General features: G+C 33.3%; 1 protein-coding gene across 1 annotated transcript in view; it reads left to right on the forward strand.

Moving 5' to 3' along the window:
- The first annotated feature begins 485 nt into the window (after positions 1-485).
- Positions 486-24,472, forward strand: part of LOC106465401 (pentatricopeptide repeat-containing protein 2, mitochondrial-like) — a 29,714-nt gene continuing 5,727 nt past the window's right edge. Inside the window, exons 1-7 of the mRNA XM_013925625.2 lie at positions 486-743; positions 4,483-4,575; positions 7,551-7,689; positions 13,229-13,346; positions 14,300-14,479; positions 15,507-15,620; positions 23,039-23,113. Of these exons, the coding sequence (XP_013781079.1) occupies positions 641-743; positions 4,483-4,575; positions 7,551-7,689; positions 13,229-13,346; positions 14,300-14,479; positions 15,507-15,620; positions 23,039-23,113 (822 nt within the window). The 5' untranslated portion in view covers positions 486-640. The remainder of the gene's footprint in view (positions 744-4,482; positions 4,576-7,550; positions 7,690-13,228; positions 13,347-14,299; positions 14,480-15,506; positions 15,621-23,038; positions 23,114-24,472) is intronic.

The following is a 24,472-nucleotide window of genomic DNA, read 5'->3' on the forward strand; positions in this document are numbered from 1 at the left end:
CCAAACGTTTACTACTTATCATTCAGAGTACTAAGTTAAATTTTTTATCAGAATTTATAATATACCAGGCCGCTTACAAAATTTCATACCTTCTCTCATTCTCAACTTATGATAAGTTATGTCGTCTTGGGTTCCTTACCTTAGGTCAGTTATAAAGAATATTAAAGTGTTGGAAAGGATTCAAAGGAATGCTAATGGGATGGAATGATTCTATTGTAAGTATGTAACCTTTAATAAACACGTAAGACAACGCGTCAGGTACGTTATGTTTTATTTATCTGGAATTTGTGGTCGTATTTATTTTAATTAAATGGCACAGTTAATCTACGCTAGGCCTACATGTTGATCTATTAAATATTGTTCTATAAAAAAATAAGTTTCATAACCTCATGCGCAATAGTTTCAGTAAAATTCAAAACTTAAATGATACCATAGAATTAAAACTACAAGATAATTTGTAATTTATTCAAATTAATTCAAAAGTGAATTCGATGTCTTTCAATTTAATTCTAACAATACTTACTTGATAATCTCACCACTTCTTTACACGGCGATAAAGAGGATGACGGGAACTCAACAAGAGGAAACGGAAATTCCTCTCAAATCGGTTGGACATCTTGTGGAGAATTTGTGAAGTAAAATGGCTACTGCTATATCTCGGCACGTGGTCCAAGTATTTCGATTACGACCTACATTTATTTCAAATAAAATATTGCAGGATTTGAAATCAAAGAATTATGTTGGTGAGTTATTCATATCTAAATCTTTAAAACGTATTTCAAATCTTTATCAACAGGAAAGGAGTAGACTGTTGCTAGCAGAAGAGCCGTCTGAATTAGAATATAAAAAAGAAAACTCGTAGGGTATAGGAAAGAAAAGGAGTTTTTCGTTTCTAGGCGTGTTTTTTAAAATCTTTTAATAAAATATACTAAACTAGTTAATATGTTTTATTTATATTTACTTAATTCTGACAATTTTAGGTGTATTGCCTGTTCTAGTACAAGTAATAGTGGTATTACTATTAGTTGGAGTAGTAGAGCTACTGCGTAATCTCTAAGTTAGGTCGGCTGTTTGAACTCGTGGTATAATTTTCATAGTAACTTAAGGGTGAATTATATGTTAGAAATTCTACATTTGCAAAGGTTGGGCAGTAGGATGTTTGAGAAGCTCTAAGTATATTAATTAAACGTAAAAGATAGTTTAAACTAAACTTGTACAGTGCTAGTGGTGAGAGACATTGGGAATAAACAAATTAATAAGATATAATACTATTAATTGGTATAACTGTGAAGAGGGTGTGTCATTTTTGAGTCCAGTTGTTTACTTTCCTTTTACACTATTATATTTTACTTATATTAAATACAAAATTTACCATTCCCCCTTTAAAACTGAAAATGATTTAAACAAATGGCAAAAATACTCAATTTTTTATATAATATATGAGGGACAACAAACACCCATTGGTCCAGTTGCACCTGCCTCATTCATTTAATCAAATATACATCTGCCTATATCCATCCCTGATTCCCCAAGTACTCATCAAGCCCTCTCTTGAACTGTCCTAATCCTGTTGTGTGTATCACATCTAAAGGTGATGTGTTGGAGATGCTGACCACCCTGTTCATAAAATAAAGTTTCCTAATTTGTAGATAACTTCTGCCCTGCCAAATCTGAAATCTGTGTCCTCTAATACTTTACCATCATACTCACAGTAAAAGATAAAGCATCAGTCCTAGCAAAAATACTCAATTTTTAGTTTTGAACACTATTCATATCCTCTCTAATCCTTATTTTCTTTTATCTTGCCTAAGTTTTTGGTAGGTCAATAGACAGTAGACTATTTGAGAATTGACTTTACTCCTGTTTTAAAGAGGAGGATAAGACTAGCCTTGAAATTTATAGGCTAGTTAGTCTTGTAATGTGCACTTATATTTATAAAAAGCTTTTTATAAAATGATACATAAAAGATTTAGAAAATTGCATCAGTTGGAGTTGGGAAAGGACTAGTTAATTGAATTGTAGGATGTTTGGATAGGAAAAAGCAAAAGGTCCATTCATGCTGGATCCTTGTTACTAGTGGAGTCTTCTGGGTCAATGCTTGGGCTTTTGCTCTTTCTTACTTATGTTAACATAAAATTTAAGGACAACAAAGGACCTGTTGGCCCATCTAGCCATCTCATACACTAAATTATTTGAAAAAACCTCAAAGCTAGCCCTTATCATTCAAACATTTATCAAAACATCCCTTAAATTCCATTAAATTTCCTACTTCAACCACATCTGAAGGCAACCCATTCCTAAGGTAACCACCCTGTTAGAAAAATAAAACTGTCTTAGCAGAAGATGGCTCCTACCTTGCCAAAATTGATACTTGTATCCCCTAGTTTTACCATTTTCATCAGTAAAGTACAAAAAAAGATGATGCATTGACTGTCAATTCCCTTGAAAATCTTAACCATCTCAATCAGATCCTCCTCTAACGTTTTTTCAAGAGAAAACAATTTCACAGACCTTAACCTATTCTCATCTGATAACCTTTACATCTCAGGTGACATCTTAATAGCCCTCCTCTGAACCCTTTTTAACAATTCAATGCCCTTGTCGAGGTAAAGAGCCCAAGACTGAACACAGTACTCCAAATGCAGTGTATGCAATGATTTTATAACCTCTTTAGACTTGTATTCAATATTTCTATAGATACAACTTAAAACCTATTTGCCCTACCACTAGCAACAGCACATTGCTTGGATGGTTTAAGACATTGATCAAACAAAATGCCAATATCATTTTTCTTCCATATCATTGTTAAGGTTATTCCCATCAAAATTATTCTAATAATTCAAATTAGATTACCTTTCATTTATTATGATAAAATGCCAAACTCACCAAATGATCTAAATTATTTTGTAAAGCTGTAGCATCCTCCTCACAACAAGCAACATCCTAAACCTTACTATTATTGTAAGCTTTATTTCCAGTTTCTTAATTTAGATATTTGCTAGGAGGCACATGCCATTTATGACCTGGAAAAATTCAAGTAGTGAGTACTTTATAAATATGAGAATCAGTGAAATAATGAATGGCTAAAGTTATTGAGTATTCAATAAGTGAGTCAGTTCAGTGTCAAAAAAGTTATTCAGTGTTGGTAGAGAGAGTTATCATGCCTGTTCTATTATTCTGTTACTTGGTGAGTTGTGTGTTTATCAAAGCTAAGATAGGTACAGGTATCATTAATCTATGAATTTCTTTTGAGACATTGTATTTGAAGTTAGGCCTACAAATTACCTAATTACCTAATTTATTATTGTTATGTGGACTGGACTTGGCATTATTTTTACCAATAATTCAAAATAACCTGCCTAACGATAGAACACATTATAACAATATAATCAGTAAAATTAAGTAATTTATTAACCATTCCTTCATCTTTGTCATTGATGCTTAGAAATCAAAAAGAACAATGGTCCTAATACTGAACCCTGAAGTACCATACTTGTGACATTAACCCATTTTGACTAAACACCATTAAAAGAATCCTCTGCTTTCTTCCATTCATCCACTTTTCTATCCAATGAGCCAACTTATCCCCCTATAAAGATAATTTTTTTTAATAAGACTTTTATATGGTACCTTGTCAGATGTATTCTAAAAATCCAAATACACCAAATTCACACCTATATCTTCATTTACATAAGCTGTAAGCTCTTCAAAGAATGACAAAAAAAGTAGTAAAGCAAGATTTTCACCTAGAGAAACCATGTTCACAATACAACAAACTTTTAAACTTTGTTAAATGACTTTGCAAAGTATCTTTTGTCAGACTTTCAGAAACTTTTCCAGCCATTGATGTAAGACTAATAGGCCTATAATTATTGGGACAGTTTTATCACTTTCCTTGAAAAGAGGAGTAACATCAGCATCAGCACACTATTCAAAATATAGTTGCAAGTGTTTCAAATATCTAATCCTTAAACTCCTTCAAACACTGGAGAAAATATCTGGCCCAAGAACTTTATCAATCTGGCCTGGGAGTTAGGGTTGTCAACTCACAATCTAAGGGTTGCAGGTTTAAATCCCTGTCACAGAACATGATTTACCTTTCATTTTTTTTATAGTTTTTGTAGCTGTTAAGAGTACAAGATGATACTTGTGTCAACACTTAATTTTTTCAGTAGTTAATATTTTGCTGATTTTTTTTTAAAGTGTGAACATGTAATTAAACATTATATATAGATAATGACATTTTTAATTGTGGTTTATATAATAGAGAAAGTAGAAAATGAATTCTTTGTAACTAGTATATTATTTTTCTGTAAAGGCTTCCAAAACTTGCAAGTTAATTTTATTCAATAATATTACCATTGTGTTAGTAATAAAGTATGAATTTTCATGTGGAGTTTTTGTTATATTTTTAACAAGTTTACCAGCTTTGACAATTTATTAGGAGAGAATAATAGAAGAAAAAAACCTGTTTTTCCCTAGGGTTTCGATTGATATATACTGAGCAATTTCTTGGGATAGACAAATACAAAGAACAAAGAGAAAGAATAAAAAGCCAGTTTGGAAGCATGAAAGGTAATAGAAATAGAAATGTTTTAAGATGGGTTTGGAAATTGTGTTTGAAAACAGTTTATATAACACCATTTTCATATAAAAATAAATTTCAGATTGTTGGTGATGTGCTTGTTATCCTATACAACCACTAACTGTAAGTTATTATTAATTGCTGTTTTTGCTATAAAATTCTTATCACTTTATATCAAACATTTTAGCTGCTAATCTATTGCCATCTTAAAGGAAGCCCTGAGAAGAATGGGTCTTCTTGTTATAAAGTCTTGTAGGGTATATACCTGGTAACATGCCAGTTTGTCTACTTCCATTGGCAATAGACAAAATGGAAATAAACCATTTTTTGTATTTATACTGCAATATGTTGCAATAGACTTTTAAAACATTGGCACATTAATATTTTTTATGTACATGCACATATACACTACAAATATATCACATAAAAAAAACTAATTTGTTCTCAAGAAATTATAATACTAATTTAGAGCTTTTCATTTACAATAAAGTAGCTTACCAAGTTTATAGAAAAAATACAAAACATTTATTTTGGTACATGATTACATTAGAGTATACAAAATTGTAATAAACCATCCGCTCGTTGGTATCTCCCCATTAGGACTTGAACCAGCTATTTGAATAGTTTCATGAAGGGTATTCAGATTTTGCTGAATTCTCTGCTAGGTTTACTGAGTGTGTTATCAGCTAGGTAGATGTGAAAGGCTTCTATTATCTTTTCATGTGTGGTTCATATCCTGTTATTTCAGTGTTATTCCATATTATTGTATGGTCTTCTCTGAAATGATAGGTTATTGCAGAGAAATCAGTATTACAGTTATGCTCCTGAATTCTAACTTTTGTTGGTCTTTTTGTTTGCAGTTTATGTTCACAAGCGACGTAAATAGTGTTTTTGTTCTCCATTTGATCTTTAGCTGGTTTGTATTAATTGTAATCACATTGTGTTTTGACTCGTGAATTCTGTTATGATTTTTTCCTGTTTACATATTTTCTGTATGTTTTCAGAGAGACTTTGGAATAGGTGAATATGCCTATGTATCTAATTTCCTTTCTGCTCACTCTTCATATTTATTTTAATCAAGTGTTCAGGGTATTTATTGTCAAAAGGTATAGTACTGACGTGTTTTTCTTCCTTGTTATGTATTTGCATTATTACTATAAAAATCTTGTTCATTCTGGAGACTAGGCAGTCTATGATGACTCTTTACACCATTGGGACTGGTTTATCTATAATTGGGGTATTTACCCATATCTTTGGGTCTCCTGTAAACTCTTGTGGTGTACAAATTTCGTGTCTTGTTAACCATCAAGTATACAAACTTATTTTCTTCAATATGTACGGAAAATTTTATTTCTGAATGTCGTCTGTTTGTACGTTGTATTCTGGATTTTTGTCAGTATTTTGTGTGGCTGTATTATGAATGTATGATCAACATAACCATGTCCCATATCAGCTGTTTTAAGAATGTTAATTTTGATGTAAAAGTTATAGATGTGCCCATGCAGGGCCTTCTTTGTTGTTGATAATATTTTTATCTATGTTGAAAGAAGTAGTGCTGAAACAGAAAGTTGTGAATTCTATTATTATCATTTTCAAGATGTTTGCAAAATATCTTTAGTGTTTCAAAGGCAAGTAAATTAATGAATACATGGGATACATCAAAGCTAATCATTGTGTCTTGTGTGGTTATTCTTATAAGCTCTACAAAGTGGACTGAATTTTTAGCATGTGAGGATGTTTTACCTGTTAATAGTGATATTACATTTATCTATCTAAGAGGCAGCATGCTGAATTTCTTCATTTAATTTGAGAAAGAGAGAGTAGCCTTGTTTGTGAATTTTGAGTAGACCATGGATATGTGGGGTGATGCTGCAATGCAGTGTTACTTGTTTCACTGTTTCTTTTTCAATTCTATTTTCAATGTTTCTGTGTTAGACTTGATCTTCTTATAGTGGCCATCTTCAATTACTTAATGGTATATTCCTGTTTGTTCCGGATTACTTTGTCATTACTTTTGTTATTTGCTCATAGAATTATTTTGATGGTATCTCTTAAGTCCCTAAGGGCAGTTTTGTTATGGTGGTATTGTAGTGGACTTTACACTTCAAAGTTTTTTGGAGTGCTGATTTTATTTTGATTATGAGTTCTTCTTTCCTATCTTTTGGTAGGTTGTACGATATGTCTTCTGTGGTTGTAGCTGTATCAAAGGTGCATATTTTGTTGTGTTCATATTGAGTTCAGTTCTTTACATCAGGTTCTGTTATTGGTAATTTATAACTGTTTATTTAGGTGTGTTTGTTGTACTAGGAAGTTCCATAGTTTGAGAACCAGTGAATGAATTTAGTTTATTTAATTGACTTTTCTTTAATAATATGTGAGTGAGTTTGCATATATTATTATTAAGCTTGAATAGCTATGCAAGTCTTGAGAGAGTCTGTATTGTCTGTTATATTATCTATCTTTATATATAGATTGTTAATGTTATTCTGTGTCTCGTGTTTATTTATGTTGTGAGACTTGATCCTGAAGGATTTATTAAGATTCAAAATCAGTCTGAAACTGTGGGCTGTTAGTAGGTAATTTGCCCGTTAGGAGTTACCTTGCATTGTCAACATTTATGGAGGAAGGTGAGATAAATATCTACAGGTACTTGTTTTGAAATTTCTTATAAACTTTGTTTTTTTAGTGGATCATTAAGTACTTACAATAAAGTTCTGGCAACTGGTTATCAGTCATTGCCATGGTTCATAGGAATCAATGCTCACAAGTTAACATTTAGTCAAACTACTATTTGTAGATAATTTATCGGATTCTTTACTCTGATAATCAGCATGAGGTCAAAACAGGAATAATCATATAGTATGGTAGCTTCACTTGCCATTTTGACTATTTTAATGATAATAATGAACATTTTTAGAAATGAATGATTGCTTAGTGCTCAATTTTTTCAATATTACTCTTTCAGAAAGATTTCATGCTCGTATGACTCAGTATTTCAATAATGATGGTCAACCTATGGTGTTTACTGAAGATCTCAAAAACATGGTGTATTTGGCCGAGGACAAAGGAGACGATATTGAACTGTGTCTTAAAATGATGCAAAGGTATGTTAATATCAGATCCAGAAGTACAGTTAATGTAATTAATGATGGACTTTTGTTACATTTCCCAGAATTTTAGAAGTTTTTGGTTTAGTAAATGTGGGTCTTCTGATGTTTCAAAGTTCTCTGTGACCTCAGGGCAACAAACTTAAAACAAGGTTTCTTATATATGTAAACTTTAATGTTGGGACCCCCAAAAAAAAGTTGGTCTTCACTGTGCCTCTACTTTTTTTTTTCAAAAGAGACTTATTATGTCTCGAATTATGATCATGTGCAGAAGTTTGAAGGAATTAATTATGACTTTGTAAAGATATTTATTCAAACTATTTATTAAAAATCAATCATGACAATGCAGAAACTTGTATGCAATTTATTTTCTGGAGAGTATCTTCTCTTCAATTGTTATCTTGTCCACAATAACATGATTTTTTTTTAAAATCTTAAGGTTATACTGAGATAACACACCTCTGGTATGTTATCATCCACTTAGGGATAATCACATAATATCATGTAACTTGGAATACTCACAGGTAAGCTTGGACAAACTTTCCTGAGTGGTAGTTATATAGGATTTCATTTGGCATTTTATGATGCACAAGTTTCTACAAAAATGGAATATCAGTAATAAGGGAAGTCAAGTATATGAATTGCAATGATGGTATTGATAATGATAATAATCTGTAGTAACAGGTAGCCAGTTATTGATGATAGATATAAAATACTCAGTATGTAACTAGCTTTAACATTTTTCATTAGAATAAGTTTAAAAAAATAAACTGTATCTCTAAAAATCAAGCAACAATTAAAAAATTGTCCCACCTCTCATGACCAAATAACATGATACCTTTTAAAGAATAGAGGTTCAGTTTATGAGGGGGAGGGAGGTTAAAATAATGGGCTACAGGATTTAACAAGTAGCAGATAAAAAGATCAGAATTATAAGGAGAAACAATAACCTATGTTTCTTTGAAAATATTACACATCAGATTAAGCTATAGAAACAAAGATTTATATTAATTCATATAAAGGTTTATATTAATTCATTTAAAGTAAAGGTTTATAATAATTCATTTAAAGTATAGGTGTATAATAATTTCATTTACAGTATAGGTTTATAATAAATCATTTACAGTATAGGTTTATAATAAATCATTTAAAGTATAAACCACCTTTGAAATTGTACCCCCCCCCCAGTCATTATTGTTCTGAGTGAAGCATGCTTAACTGAAAAAAGTAGGGTGATGATAGAAACAATATATAAAAGAAGTGTTTGTAAATAAAAGGTTCACAAAATATTACTGCTTGCAAACAAATAGTAGCTCATCATGAATGAATTGCCCATTAGTAACAATTTTGATACCATACATCACTGAAACAGGTTGATGAAATATATATATAATTACAGACTTCCACGTGATTTAATGAAGCTATGAAATATAAATAGTATAAAACAATGAAATAAATACTGCACAGTACCTGATATTGCATATTTGGCAACCATGAAATGGGACAACACAACATTATGGTACTTGTGGTAAGGCTTAGGCTATCAGATATCAGTCCTTGTCAAAGCTATATATCATCAACATTATGGTACTTGTGGTAAGGCTTAGGCTATCAGATGTCAGTTCTTGTCAAAGTTATATATCATCAACATTATGGTATTTGTGGTAAGGCTTAGGCTATCAGATATCAGTCCTTGTCAAAGTTATATATCATCAACATTATGGTACTTGTGGTAAGGCTTAGGCTATCAGATATCAGTCCTTGTCAAAGTTATATATCATCAACATTATGGTACTTGTGGTAAGGCTTAGGCTATCAGATATCAGTCCTTGTCAAAGCTATATATCATTATATGTCTAACTATATTTAGTTTATTTTCATCTCTCTCTTTTTTTTAACTAGATTCTAATTACTAACAAGTACCAAGTGAAAAATAATATGAAAATAGGAAGTTGAAGGAGATGTAGGTGATCTTATAGGCTAACCATGACAATGAATGACATTATGAAATTAATACTAAAACTACAGTCATATAATAACGGGTTCAACGTATAAGCTATTAAAATGAATAACATTTTGACAACATAGCAATGAAAATATAAACATTCATGTTTCCTTTTAAGTATAGTGACAAATTTAAATTCCATACATCTAATAATAATTGCAAATACAATTAACTTTACTCTAAATATTGTACAGTGATATTAACTAAAATACTGCAATACTAAATCTATTGTTATTAAAGAATGTCACCAAGTGGAAAGAGTTTTCGACAAACAAAAAAGTTTGAGTTAATACAAAATAAAACAGGAACATCATGGTAAACATATATGCTGTAAACATGGTCAACATATATTAGTATGCTGTATAAAGTTTGATAAAATCACAACAGTTTCAAAAGATGAATCTCATGATTTCAACCATTCTGTACAGTTGGTAAGACTGTTGAGACCATGATTTCAACCATTCTGTACAGTTGGTAAGACTGTTGAGACCATGACTTGAACCATTCTGGACAGTTGGTAAGACGACTGTTGAAACCATGATTTTGACCATTCTGGACAGTTGGTAAGACGACTGTTGAGACCATGACTTGAACCATTCTGGACAGTTGGTAAGACGACTGTTGAAACCATGATTTTGACCATTCTGGACAGTTGGTAAGACGACTGTTGAGACCATGACTTGAACCATTCTGGACAGTTGGTAAGACGACTGTTGAGACCATGACTTGAACCATTTTGGACAGTTGGTAAGATGACTGTTGAGACCATGATTTCAACCATTCTGGACAGTTGGTAAGACTGTTGAGACCATGATTTCAACCATTCTGGACAGTTGGTAAGACTGTTGAAATAATTTTAAGTAAAGTAGTATTCCTAATAGAATTACTTTTTCTGAGCATCTTATTATCATCAATGAATTTGGAAATATTACAGTTCATAAAGGTCTCCAAATTATTTGCATAAATAGAGAACAAGACAAACCCTGAACATATTCTTGCTATAAATGAAAATGCTCCTTTATTAGCTTTCTCTGCTTTTACTACTAAACCAATTTTATGTCCATTTGTTAACTTTTCTGATGAATTACATAAAATCATCCAACTGAATAATCCTCTTGTAAGACACCTTATAAAAGGTTTTTGTGAAATTAAAAATACACAATGCCAGTTAGGACGTCCTCGTCAAAAAAGGTAGGAACCATATATATAAAATTCAAACACTTGGAGGTAAGAGAAGATAAAGCCCTTTTCTTTGGAAAGCATGCTCATAACATTAAAAAATAATTTCAAAATTTTTCAAAATGATTTCTGACAAAAGCTACCTACACTTTCCTGATAACAGAAGTCAAACTAGTAGTTCTATATTTTAAAGAAAAAGAATCACTTTGATAACCTTTTGATCATTAGAAATCGTTACAGTGTCAAGAGATTTGAAAAACAACAGTTAGAGCTTTGTAACTCTCGGCTAAGTTTCTACCTGGTTTTTAGAGTGAATTTCATGAAGGTTGGGAACTTTTCTTTCATTCTTTTCTAGAACAACTATTTCAACAGAAATAGAATAGAAGGAAAAGTCTCCTGATCAATGAAAGGATTGTTAAAAAAAATTATTTTACATTTCAGTGCTTTTCTTTAGTTTTATAAATTATACCATCATTGACAGTTTTGAAATTAAATTTCAGACAAATTTGATGTTTTAAAATTTAAGAAACTTTCATAGTATATTTTAACTACAGCATTGGCTTTCTTGGCCATTTTTTGTTTATGTTGATAATCCTCAGCTCTTTCCATTTGTAAATTCCATATGCTGTAAGCTTGGTATTTTTTCATTTTGTTGGAATGTAATTATTATTTTTGCATTTTTCTTTCAACAAGCTTAATCAAAATGTCCAAAGTTTTACTAACATTTTCTCCACTTAGTTTATACCCTTACAATCATTTTGGAGATATCTTACAGTTTCGGGAAATTTGCTTTCCTAAAATTTTTTAAGTGATTTCAGTGAAAGCTTGAAGCAATAATATTATGGTTCTTAACACTATAGTGTTCTTGCACAACAATATATTTAACCATTTCCTCCTCAGTATCGAGGACATGATGTAAATTAGCATCTTTCCTTGAAGAATCTTTCACTATGTGGGGATGAAAGACAAAACCAGTCAATATCCCTAAATTACAGTTTTTATAATAAAAAAAATTATTTTGGTAGCAACTTAATTTACTAATAATAATAAATTTGTTTGTTTGCTGTTAAACACAAAACTACGTAGTTATAAAAACCTGATTTTTAATGTTATAAGCCCTCAGACGTACCACTGAGCCACTTGGGAGCAATAATAATAAATATGTCTGTAATTTTTCACATCAGTGTTATATGCCTGAACATGTGGCTTTCAAGAGTCAATAAGCATGTTTTTTTCCCTTTCTTCAAGGACTCTCAACCTAAAACCCCTATTTGTCAATCTTACCTATTGCTTTTCTCATGTTTTCATCCTGCTTTCTGCAAAAAACAAATCGCCCCTCTCTTCTTTTAATACCGAATAAAGAAACATCTTCATAATCTCTGTTTAACTCTGTAATACCAGTGACATATAAAATGTTAACTGCAACTATAGCTCCTAAGCCTAGGAATGTATTGAGTATCAAAAATACTTTTAGCGTTGGTATAAATAAAAATAATATTTTCATTTCCTTTATGAGTGTAATCATTTCTCTATCTCCCAATATCAAAGAGTATCCCTAATCTTAGTTTAAACTGTTTCTAGTAAAGTCATATAATTCATTCAAACAGTGTTTTCTAACTTGCTTATGTGGAGCTTATCACTAGCAAACATATCTCATCTACCTTTAAACCTTTGTTATTGGTCCATCCAGTTTACTTTGATTCAACAACATTTCTTATAATCTTTCATTTATTTCTTAAAACCTACTCAAAATTTGTTTCTTGCACCTGACAGTGAAAGAACTCCAACTAAGAAAATAATTTCACAGATTCTCAGATAGTAAGTGGGTAGTGTATACAGATATTAATATTTACATATAACAATGCAATCTGTATTGGATTATGTATAATTATGTGTTTGTTTCTCAACTTAAAATATGTGTTAGAAATCTTGTTGTAATTGTGTCTCGTTAATTTGTCTTGTTTGCCTCTGATGAAAACAGATTCATCTGTAAAATGTGCTATTTTTTGTGTGAGATTTAATCAAGAAATATTACCTATAATATCACATCAACAGTAAAGATAGAAAACAGGACTTGAATAGTAAAACTTGGATCCCTCACATTCTATAAAAAATAGAGGAAAAGTTGTATTGTTTCTTTAAATTTTGCATTTATAAATGAGGCTTATTTTTATCTCCAGATTAGGACTAGATTCAAGTCTTTTTGTGCTTTATTAATTTAGCTTTATATTATAAATTAATTTCTAACCTTTTATGTTCTTTCAGTATGAGACCTTTCAAGTAATTACTTATAAATATTGTGGCTTAGAAGTTGTATTGTCCTAATAACAAATTGATAATCACTTTGTCAAGGTTCAATCAACAAAACAGAGAGCTAAGGTTCAGCACTTTTGTTTTTGGACCAGTTGCAATGCGATTGTTCTACTTTTTAGACAAACCTGACATTGTTCTACAAGCACTGAATGATGAGGTACGTGACTTTGTATCATCTTTATGTTCCTGCCATTATTGTTTAAGTAAAATTACAAATTAAACAACATACTTTTAAACTGAGTATTACTACTAAGTAGGAAATTTATTTTAACAAAAAGCATTAGGTTATCCAACAAATCCCATGTATGGGTGTTGAGTTTTAATATCGTAAACATCCCTCTGTAGCTGGCTATATGACTAGTGGCTGGTTTTATGTTTTTAATGCTGTTTTATGTTTCTAAAAAAGAGTGTATTGTTGTTTTATTTTAAAAAAAAGATCTTAACCCTTAAAGTAGCAGTTTTTTTCTGTGAGCAGGATCTAGATACTGCATCTTATTGAGTAATTTTATGGTTTTGTCTATTATTACACCATTATTTATGTTATTAGAGACACTATAATCAACAAAGTCAGGGATCCACAAGTAGTTTGGTGCATAAATAGTTTAGAAAAACATTTTTTTTTAATTTGAAGGAGTGTGTGGGAACCCCATCAAATTAACAAAAAAAACTTGATTTAATATAGACCAGTTGAAGAAAAGGTTACAAAAAATCATCGTGGATTATTAAAAATTTTAATCATTGAGAAAAAAATTATCTTTCCAAGCTGTAATGAGAACATACTGTGCGTGTGTATTGTTTAAATAGGTGTTGTTTTCAAAAACTGTATTCAACTGTTCTCTTTCTCTTACATGTTCTTAAACTTTGATAATTTTAAAGTAGTGTTTTTTTCTGATTGATTTAATGAGAAGTTTTTATAACTCTTTGGTTCAAAACGAAAATCTCTTCTAAACTAAGCATATTTTTTATGTTATATTAAGACAGCATGGTAATAAAAAATATGCCAGATGGAGTTTTATCATATTTCTGTTTTTTAAACATTTATGAACATATAGCTTGAATCAAACATTATGTTTATTCTGTTAATCTAAATATGCTACAAACATCTTTCAGCAACTTGATGGTTTCTTTGATCAAATCACATCGTATCATATTGCGTTAGACCTCCTGTTTAAGCATCAGCGTTATCAAGACCTTGTGGATTGTTATGAACATCTCAGAACGAAACAATTATATGGTACAAAGTTTCCAAGGGAATGCATGGTGCTGGTATTAGCTGCATGTTACAAGCTGGTAAGTTTATTAGATAAGCACAAATAAGTATCTAATGATATATTACATAAAAAAGGTTTTTTTTCTCTCTCTCTCTTTTTGTGTCTATATGTATTTATGTAGGCATATGTGTGTGTGTAGTTTTTAAACATTACATTAAATAGTTTTTTCCTATTAGTTAGTCATTTCAATACCTCTGTCTTTACATTTAGTTGTGTTTTGTAAATACTTAAATTAATGGTAATCAGTTGGCTCACCGGGAAGCCAGGCAATTGTCCAGTGGGCTGGTGTAGTTGACACATTTTAGAAACTGATTTTAAATTTGAATTGTTTAGCCAGTACACAGCATTTGATATTGCCTGGGTTGGTCCTTTAATGCCAGTCTGCCCGAGTGGTAATATTTCAAGTTGATATGAGCTTATTCAGATACTTCAAGCCATGCACAATTAAAGTTACAAACATTAGATATGGTAAATTAAGATCCTAACCTTAATAGTGATCATTCTATTGTACAATTTAATATAAAGTTTCAAAGTTAATCAAGCTCAATGTTATTGGATGCTTTTATCAATGAGATTTTATGGAAAAATAAAGTTGTAATGAAAGATTTTATCTAATTTTTACAATAATTGTAATAAAGTGCAAGGAATAATTGCTGAAACAATATGGTGTTTAAACCCACAGGAGCAAGTCTGAGAATGATATTGTTCATTTAACCCTTTCCAGATGGGTCAAGGGTCAAAGGCCATGTCATCATGTTTGTTGACTCGCATTAAAAATTTTATTGAACTTCTATTCCATGAACTTATGTCAATAAGTTTGGTACTAAAGAGAGGGAGAGGAAGTTAATTTTGTAAAGCTCTCAATATTAGACTTGCTTTGTAACGGTTTACAATATCCTTTGTTTTGTCATGTATGTTTATGAAGTTTTTATTTATCTTTTTCACCTTCACACCATTAAATGTATAGTTCCTTTATAATCATCTACTTTAATTCTGTAGTTTACATTGAATATATGATAGTTATTAATTGCTTTTTCTGTCCTAAGAATACAACTGCTTCGTATCAGCATGCTTTGGAGCTAGTAAAACAAGCAAGAGAGGCTGGGGCCAACATCATTCGAAAAGGTGTAGCATTTATGGCAGCTTTAGCAGTTAACCAGGTTTGTGTAAATGCTCACAAAAACTGTTTGTTTAACTGAAATTACTAACTATTAATGGTACTGTAAATTTTTGTAGAAAGCTATTTTTGTTTTGAATGTTTAAAAATCTTTTACTTGTCAATGTACAAACAAACTACTTATATGAGGTCCCAGAAACCATGGTCTGTTAATCTCAAAATGTATAAATGTAGCCTTTGTAGGAAACAATACAATTTTTATTTTTACTAAAGTATAATTGCTGCATATTTTATTATATTTCTGATAAATATGACTCAATAGTAAAACACAATATCATGTGTAGCAGTTAATGAAGAACCATAGTAAATGGAACAAACTCAGGAGTCTTGATATTGAACAAACTAGTTTTGAGTTATCCATGCATCCTCTTCCATCTCATGTTTTCCTGACAGACTGAATAGACTGCCTGATCATATTAAAACTAGTTTCTCTAATATCAAGACTTCTGAAAGTTTGTTCCATTTGTTGTAATTATTCACTTATATGATTTACCTTTCTGATTTTAGTTACAAATATAGAGTAACTGTTGTTACAGTACAAAGATAGCTTACTCTACTAAAGGTTAACAGCTTAATTTGAAGAAATCACTATCATAAAACTGGTAAATTTTAAATCTCATGATATACACAAAATATGATGTTAACCAATAATTTATAGTTCTTTAATGCTGTTCAAATTTCTGAGTACTTAAATTACTCAAACTATTTAATACAGAATTGTTTTGGCATTTAGTGAGCCAGGTAATTTTTTGGTGTGAAAATATATATAAATTTTGTTTGACTGACAAATTTCAGTCGTTTTGGTTTGGTGCATAATTTATTAAAAGATATGTTTAGATTAACAAATAAAGTTTTGATGGACTGTCTCAAAATGATGCAAGTTCCAGAAGTGTTTTTGCAGTTAGTAAACTTTGTGTTTAATAGCTAACTGAAGTTTTCACTGGTTATCGTTGTTAAATTGATGTTCATTGTGTTTAATAGCTAACTGAAGTTTTTACTGGTAATCATTGTTAAATTGATGTGCTTTGTATTTAATAGTTAACCGAACTTTTCACAGGTTATCATTGTTAAATTGATGTTCATTGTGTTTAATAGTTAACTGAATTTTCCAATATAGTACATTACCCCCTCTTACATGTATAGCTATTCTTGTTCAGTGCTAACCTCTATATGCAAAAGTTTTTCTCATGCCACAACCTCCCACTTACCCTAGATCAATGTGGTTTAACTGCATCTTGCATGTAAACCATCATGCGACAATCCTCCACCAGTAGGAGTGCAACATACCTTCTTAATGCATGTGACTTCCTTTATTCAATTCTACCAAACTATCACTTCTCATTAGGCAATGATCTGGTGCAGACGATTTTTGATTGTGCCCTCTTCACATGTTTTTCTTTAATACTTTTCTGAAGTAGAAACATCATTCCAATATTTTAGTGCAGTTTATTTCTGTAGTTTGACGCAATAACTTACCTTTGTTTGTTCTCTTTTTTTTTTAATTATTCACCATTTATGATGAATTCTGAAGTTCATGGTATTACTTCGGAAATTCTTCCATCTACTTCCAGCACAATTGTACAGGCTTCAAGTCGGGGAATTTTCGGCATTAATTCATCGGGAGATTGATCATTATATGAGCCACCATTCTTTTCCCGATATTGCTCGACTTCCCCATGATTTTGCCAAATCTGTTCGTGACAAAGTGGATTTTGACAGCCTTTTTCCTCCACCTAACTATGCTGTGCCTTCCCAAGCCTCTTCTGCGGAATCTGCTAGGCCTAACTCAGCCTTTTTAGATATGATTTCTTAGATGTATTCTGTTTTATCCATTTCCCCGATTTCTCATTTTCCTGTACCTACTTTATTACATGAAATCCCTTCCTCAAAGTATTTTGTTTTCCCTCCTTCTCCCTACATCAGGGTTCATGCTGAGCATTTCGTTTCTCAATTGAAAATGGGTGCTAGCATGCCTCACCCTTCACAAACCTCAGATAATTTTGCCTTTGCTTACAATCAGGCTGATCAACCTTTTCTTGATTCTCAACAGTTGGAGTTACTTTTTCCTGTATGGGGGCTGATCCTGAAAATCCTCTCTGTTTATCCCATTCACAGTTTTCCACCTTCCTCCTACCCTTATTGCTCTCATACAGTACTAGTCCACCATACACCTCCTTTCTGAAGTCATCCACCAATCTCCTGAGGGGTTTTCGAGGATACCTCTCCCTCATTACTTCCATGTTGGTGCAATTGTCCTCATTGGCTCTATCCTTTCACATGTGATTTCTTTGCTGGTGGAATCTTTGGGGAGGGATGCTGTCTTTTCCCAGGTTCATTTACCATCCATTTATCTTTGTGACTTACAGTTGTATTCTTTTCTCCATCAGTCCATTTTTGGGGAATTTTCTGAGTCTTTGAAATCGTATGTGGAATCTGTGAGGCAACATTTGACCCTTTCATCTTTGATTGCTCGTTTGTCTCATTCTGAGCCCTTACAATCTTCTTTTTCTGTTCCCCATCCTGTACCCTCCTGTCCTTTACCTGTTCCTACCACTAGAGGTTCCACTATTCATCATGTTTCTCGATGTAGGTTTCATCATTGCCAGCTGTACAGTACATGTGACTATTCTGTGTGTTCTGGTCCATTGAAAGTTCATTTGGCTGATTTTGTTCCTCTATAAAGGGAATTCGCTACTGATCCTTGGGTTATCCAGGTTTTGTCAGAAGGACATTTCATCCGTTTCCTTTCCCCACCCCATTGTCTCCTGTACCAATATCTTTTCCGTTACCTGAGGTGGTGTGGATTCTTCTATCATAGAGAGCTATCGAGTCTGTCAGCCAACCTTCCCCAGGTTTTTACTCCAGGCTTTTTGTAGTCCCCAAGAAAATTTGGGACTAGCTCCTGTGATCTATCGGTTTTGCCTTAATCACTTTTTGGATCTTCTCAATTTTACCATAGAGTATTTTCTCACGTGATGGTGGGCTTTTTCACCAAGACTGTACATGGCCAAGGTAGACATCTCAAATGCTTATCTCCATGTCCTATTTCTCATTTGTCACAGCGTTATTTTCAGTTTGTCCAATACTGGGTTGTGTATCAGTTTCGCATCTTTCCCTTTGGGCTTGTTTTAGCTCCATATGTCTTTTGTCAGGTGGTCAAAGCCTTTGCCCGACTTCCGTATGCTTGGGGGTTGTGTTTACACCACTACATGGGTAACTGGCTTATGTTAGCTCATTCAAAACTGGAATATTCATAACATACTCATCTGCTCGAGTGGGTTAGATTATCAAGTTGGATCAGTCTTTACCTACACAATATCTTATCCACTTGGGTGTCTTTTTCAACACCCACCTCAGTCGGGCCCAACCTTTTCCACTTCAACTCCAATCAGTGGAGCTTACAGTTCTCCGTGCCCTTGCTGCTCCCCCTCTTTCTGCTTGCAAGGTTCTATTGCTTTTGGGGACCTGGTCTTCTATGGAGGCACTTATTCCCATGTGTCAGGCATATATGTGGTCTCCTTGGTGGTCTCTCTACTAATAATGGAATCTTGCTCGTGATCCCTTAGAATCTACCATTACCTTTCCTCCTTCCATTTTAGATGATTTACATTGGTGGTTGAACAAGGCCCTCTCATTGTCGATTGTACCGCTTCCTCCACCTCGTCCAGATTTTCATCTATTTACAGATGCTTCTCTCCATGGTTTGGGTGTATGTGGGGGTCAATCAGCAGGAGGCTTCCAGTCAATGGTTTCTAGCTGAGAGGTCTTGGAACTGCTGGCAGCACACCATGCTTTGGATCATTTAACTGGAACATCTTCCGCCATTGATCCTTGAGCCTGGGTTTTCCCTTTCTCGACACACTGTTCCTCTTCTTACAGATTTCCTCACTTAGCTGTTCGATTGTGAGACTTCTTTCTCTTCCATAACTAGTTATTGTGCAACCTTATCCCCACACCTTCTGTTTTTCCTGGTACCATTTGGTGTTTACCTCTCCTACCCCTCTTCCTATTGTTGCATTCATTCTGGATTTGTAGACCTCCTCATCAGGTAGTCCTTCATTATTGGAATATCGGTGATGTTCTTCACTGCCTTATTGTACCTACATTTGAACCTTTGTCCTTATGTTCCTTGTTTCACTTAGCAATTAAGACTTATTTCCTACTCCTGTTAGCCAGTGGGCATTGTTGGTCTGATATATTTGCCATGGACATTTCACGTACTCTGTACCATTCCAATATCATCTCCTTTATCTGTATCAGTCTTATCTCCCCAAAACTTCAGCAGTTTCTGAGGATGGTTCTTCCTTATCGCTGATTTTGCTTCCTTCCATATCCCACCTTTATTCCTAGTCATATCTGGATAGACTTCTATGTCCTATACATGCTCTTTGTTTTTACATTGCCCACATGGCTTCCTTCCATGGTTCTTATTCCCGACTTTTCATCCTCTGGCAACATTCCCCTGTTCCTGACCTTCCACCCATACCAGTTGGGTTTGGCTTTTGATTCAATGGGCATAGTCATCCTTGTTTCCTTCTTCCCAAAATCTGTTACACGTGTCGTCATATCAGATCTGGCACCTTATCTTTTTCCTGGCATCTCATCTCCATCGTCTGTTGGAGGAAATTCTTCAGTCAGGCATGTGGACTACACTTCATACTTTCATTTCCCACTGTTTTCATCAGGTGACTGTTTCTTCCACCTTTTGCCATCCTTCATATCTTTTTTATATATATCTTAATTTCTTTCAGTGCCATGCCCCCCTTTTTATCATTACAGATCCCACTCTGTGGTGAGTGTTGCCTGTCCAGGTATACTTCCTGTATCTCAAATCTGCACTGTACGGCCAAGATGACATAATAATAAAACAATATACACATGGCCAATAATGCACACTCTTGAGAAGAGGTGTTCCACAAGATCGCTAGTAGGTTTTCCTTGCAATATCTTTGCTTCTTTAATATCCCCATTCCGGACTGTACTAACCCATGGACTTACATGGGTAAAGCAGAAGGGGATAGCTGTCCATGCCTGCTATCCTTTCGATTGAATAAATCATAGGTGGTATGCTTTTCAATATAGGGTTTTTTGTGGTCACCTGTTGCACTGTCTCCAGTGTTTGGTGTTCCTCCTCACTCTCCACCATATTTTATTTCACCTTGTTCTTCTAGTGGAGTATGGGAGTCATTGCCACTTTCCAGTTCTGAGTCGCTGGAGTGGTGAACCTTGGAGGAGTCCACCAGAATGTGTTTTCTTCCATTCAGTAGAGAGTAGGGGAGTGGTATTCTGCTGGTGTAGATGGCATGCGATCCACTTCTGTGTGGTCCTATCTGGGGGTTGATGTTGCGCATATCTACAAATAAATATGCTCCACTTCCGTGCAGTAGATCACAGAGGTTGATGTTGCATACAGCTTTTGTACAGTTCTATCCAGAGGGTGAGGTTGCTTGTATTTTATGAATGCAATCCATTTCCACGTGGTTCTGTCTAGAGGGTGCAGCTGCTTTGTAGTAGATCTGTCACATTGCAGTTCACCCCTTTGATTTGGATCCCTTATTCTACCATCACCCAATGTGTGATTGTTTGTGGATTTGCCCATTTTCTAGTTCAGTTTGCACAGTACATCCTTCTGTTCTACTTAACTTGAGGTGAAGACGTTGTGGACCCTCCTCCTACTACGGGTCGGAGGTTCTATTCCCAATACTGCTTGGTTTTGGATTAGAGTTGACCGGCAGTGTATGTTCCATTGCACCCTATCCACTCTACACCTTGGAGCACTTCTATTTTTGTCTTCCCCGCATTCATGTCTGTGGATGGTTCTTCTACAGTCTTTCTTCTGTAGGATTGAGCTTCCGATATACTGTCTCTCCCTTTTTGGTTGTGCCCCTTCCACTTTCTATTCTTCACACTGGTCCCTCCACCTATTCATTGTGGGATTTTAGGTATACATATGAGATGAGGTAATGTACCATATCAGAAGTTATTATTTTCCTCTACTGAAAATATATTTCCAGTAGGTACTTACCTCCTCTCACACTTCCCACCCTTTCTCTCCACTGAAAACCAGTGCTTTTCTATCTACCTAATTTCGAAGCAATAGTTTGATAGAATCAAATAGAGGTAGTCACATGCGTCAAGAAGATGTATCACACTCCTATTGGCAGAGGGTTGTCGCGTGATGATTTGCATGCGAGACACAGTTGAACTACATTAATCCTGGGGTACATGGGAGTTCATGGCTTGTGGCATGCAAAAAACATTTTGCATTTTGAGGGCAGCACTGAAAGAGAATAGCTATATATGTGAGAGAAGGTTGGTAAGTACATATCGAAAATATATTTTCGGTATAGGAAAATGATAACTTTCACTGGCTATCACCATAAAATTGATGTTCATTATGTTTAATAGCTAACTGAAGTTTTCACTGACTATTAGTGTTGAATTGATGTGCATCAAGTGTTGTGTTAAATTAATTTGTATAAACAAGGCCAGTAATTAACAGAAACATCTATATTATGGGGCTAACTTTCTGAAGTGTACATTGGTTAATAAGCATGGTTTTAACTTTCTGAAGTGTATTGTGGTTACTAAGCATGGTTTTAGCATTCTCAAGTGTACAATGGTTACTAAGCATGATTTGAACCTTCTGAAATTTACAATGGTTACTTACTATTACTATTAGCTTTCCAAAGTCTGTAGTGGTAACCAAACATCAGGTTAGTTACCTGTGGAGCATGTGGTTACCACATATAGCATTACTTTATCACTCTGTAGTGATATAGAAATGTGTTTTTATCTTTCTGAAAGTTGTGGTTAACAATCACATAATTAGTTTTTTGATGCTCAAGTGAAACATTTTTGTTTGAGACTTATGACCAGTTCTGCAGAATCACTAAAATCTTTGGGTACAGACCCTAACTTTCTGTACTCTCTGCTAAACACAGAGATCTTTGGTGTACCACAATGATTACAAGTGCTGAAGATTTGTAGATTAGGTCTCTAGTATTTAAAATAATCTCTCTTCTGAAGAGTAAAAATAATATGAACATGGTAAAGCTGGTTTGTCCTTATTTCAGATACACTAAGTTGATGTGAAATAAATTTTCACTCAGGCAAGTATATCAAGATAAATACTAGGAAACATTTTTGTCCAGGAAGTAATGGTGCATTAATAAGAGTGATGTTATGAACAAATTTGCCAGCAATCATTTTGATTTCTAGCAGTTAACACCGATTGATGCAGTCCGTCATTTGTTAGAATATTTTTTCTGTAATAATAACATTTTTGTTTCTGGGGAAGTCTTTGTAGGTCAAAGTCTTCAGTGAACATGTGTGTATGTGCATGCACTTTCTTCAGCTCTGATTGTGACTCATATCAGTCACTGAATTTTTTTCCTTTAGAATGATCCAAAAACGGCTATGGAGATCCTAGCTATGACTCCTCAACAGAATTACATTACCGTCAAAAATCTAAGAGTAAGTGTTTAGATTCATGAAGTAAACGTAGGTCTGAATGGTAAATTTTAAGATAGAAAGATTGTCTTACTTATTGTGAGAGTAAAAGTAATAATATAACTTAGGTCACAAAAAACTTTAAAGTAATAGATCCCTGTAGTTATCATTTTTATGTTTACTAACATTTAGTTATCTAAACTTTTCAAAATGTGCTGAACAAGTTTGAAAACCTGAAAGATATTAAAATGTTGAGATTGTGTGTCGTGGTCATAGTAGTGAAGGTTATGAAAGCTAATGATTATTATTAAAATTTTATAATTAGCAGCAAGTGTATTACTCTCCTATACAAAAAGAAAATTCTTTTCATATTTCATAATATAATTTTGTAATAGTCATGTTTTCTTGTATAGAAGGATTTCAAAATATTTAAAAATCAAAGTTAATGCTTGAAGTAATACACAGAAGCCTAAACTAAACCTATACAGCACCTAAAATAACCACAAGAAACCATCAAAAACAAATGAAGTGAGACACGAAAAATAAAACAATTTAATGCAAGAAAAATTAGATTTTTTTTATGATTATTATAGGATTATGATACAAAGGGAAAGGAAACATTTTATAGTACAGACATGTTTGTAAAAAAAAAAAGTTAAACTTAAGCTTCACCACCACAATTATATTGAGTCTTGTTTTAATATTTAATCATAAAGTATATAGACAGTTTAGTTATTTACTTGGATACATTTACTGTGCTTGGATAGGATAGTCTGTGGGATAAATAGGGAGAAAAGAATCAGATTATGTCAGCCAGGGGTACAGGTGGAGGATATAACTGACAGAGCAGGAGATATGATAAAGGGGGCTAGCAGAGAAGCAGTTTTTATTGTGCACATAGGGGCTAATGATGTAGGTAAAGGTAGGTCAGAGGAGCTAGTTAATAAGTACAAGGGGTTGATAAAGGCATTTAATGAAAAAGGTCATAAATTAATTGTGTCAGGAATACTGCCCAGAAATAATTGTGGGGATAAACTTATAAGTAGGTCACTAGGGCTAAATGCTAGACTTAGGTTAGTATGTAAGGATGAGCAGATTGGCTGGTTGGACTTTTGGGATCAGTTCAATGGAAAAAAGGAGCTTTTTGGAATGGATGGTTTATATTTATATAGAGTAGGGGCTGGCTTTTTTTGTTGGGGCTATTAACTCAGCTGTAAGAGAAGTTTTAAACTAGGACAGTGGTGAGGGCTAGGATAAACTAAATGCAAAAGAATAAGAGGATAGACTTAATTGTTACTATTGTAATGTTAGAAGTATAAGAAATAAAATAGATGACTTTAGAGCATTGGTAGGAATGAAGGATGTTAATATAATGGGAATAAC

Source organism: Limulus polyphemus, unplaced genomic scaffold (assembly GCF_000517525.1).
Source record: "Limulus polyphemus unplaced genomic scaffold, Limulus_polyphemus-2.1.2 Scaffold1931, whole genome shotgun sequence".
NCBI classification, from domain to species: domain Eukaryota; kingdom Metazoa; phylum Arthropoda; class Merostomata; order Xiphosura; family Limulidae; genus Limulus; species Limulus polyphemus.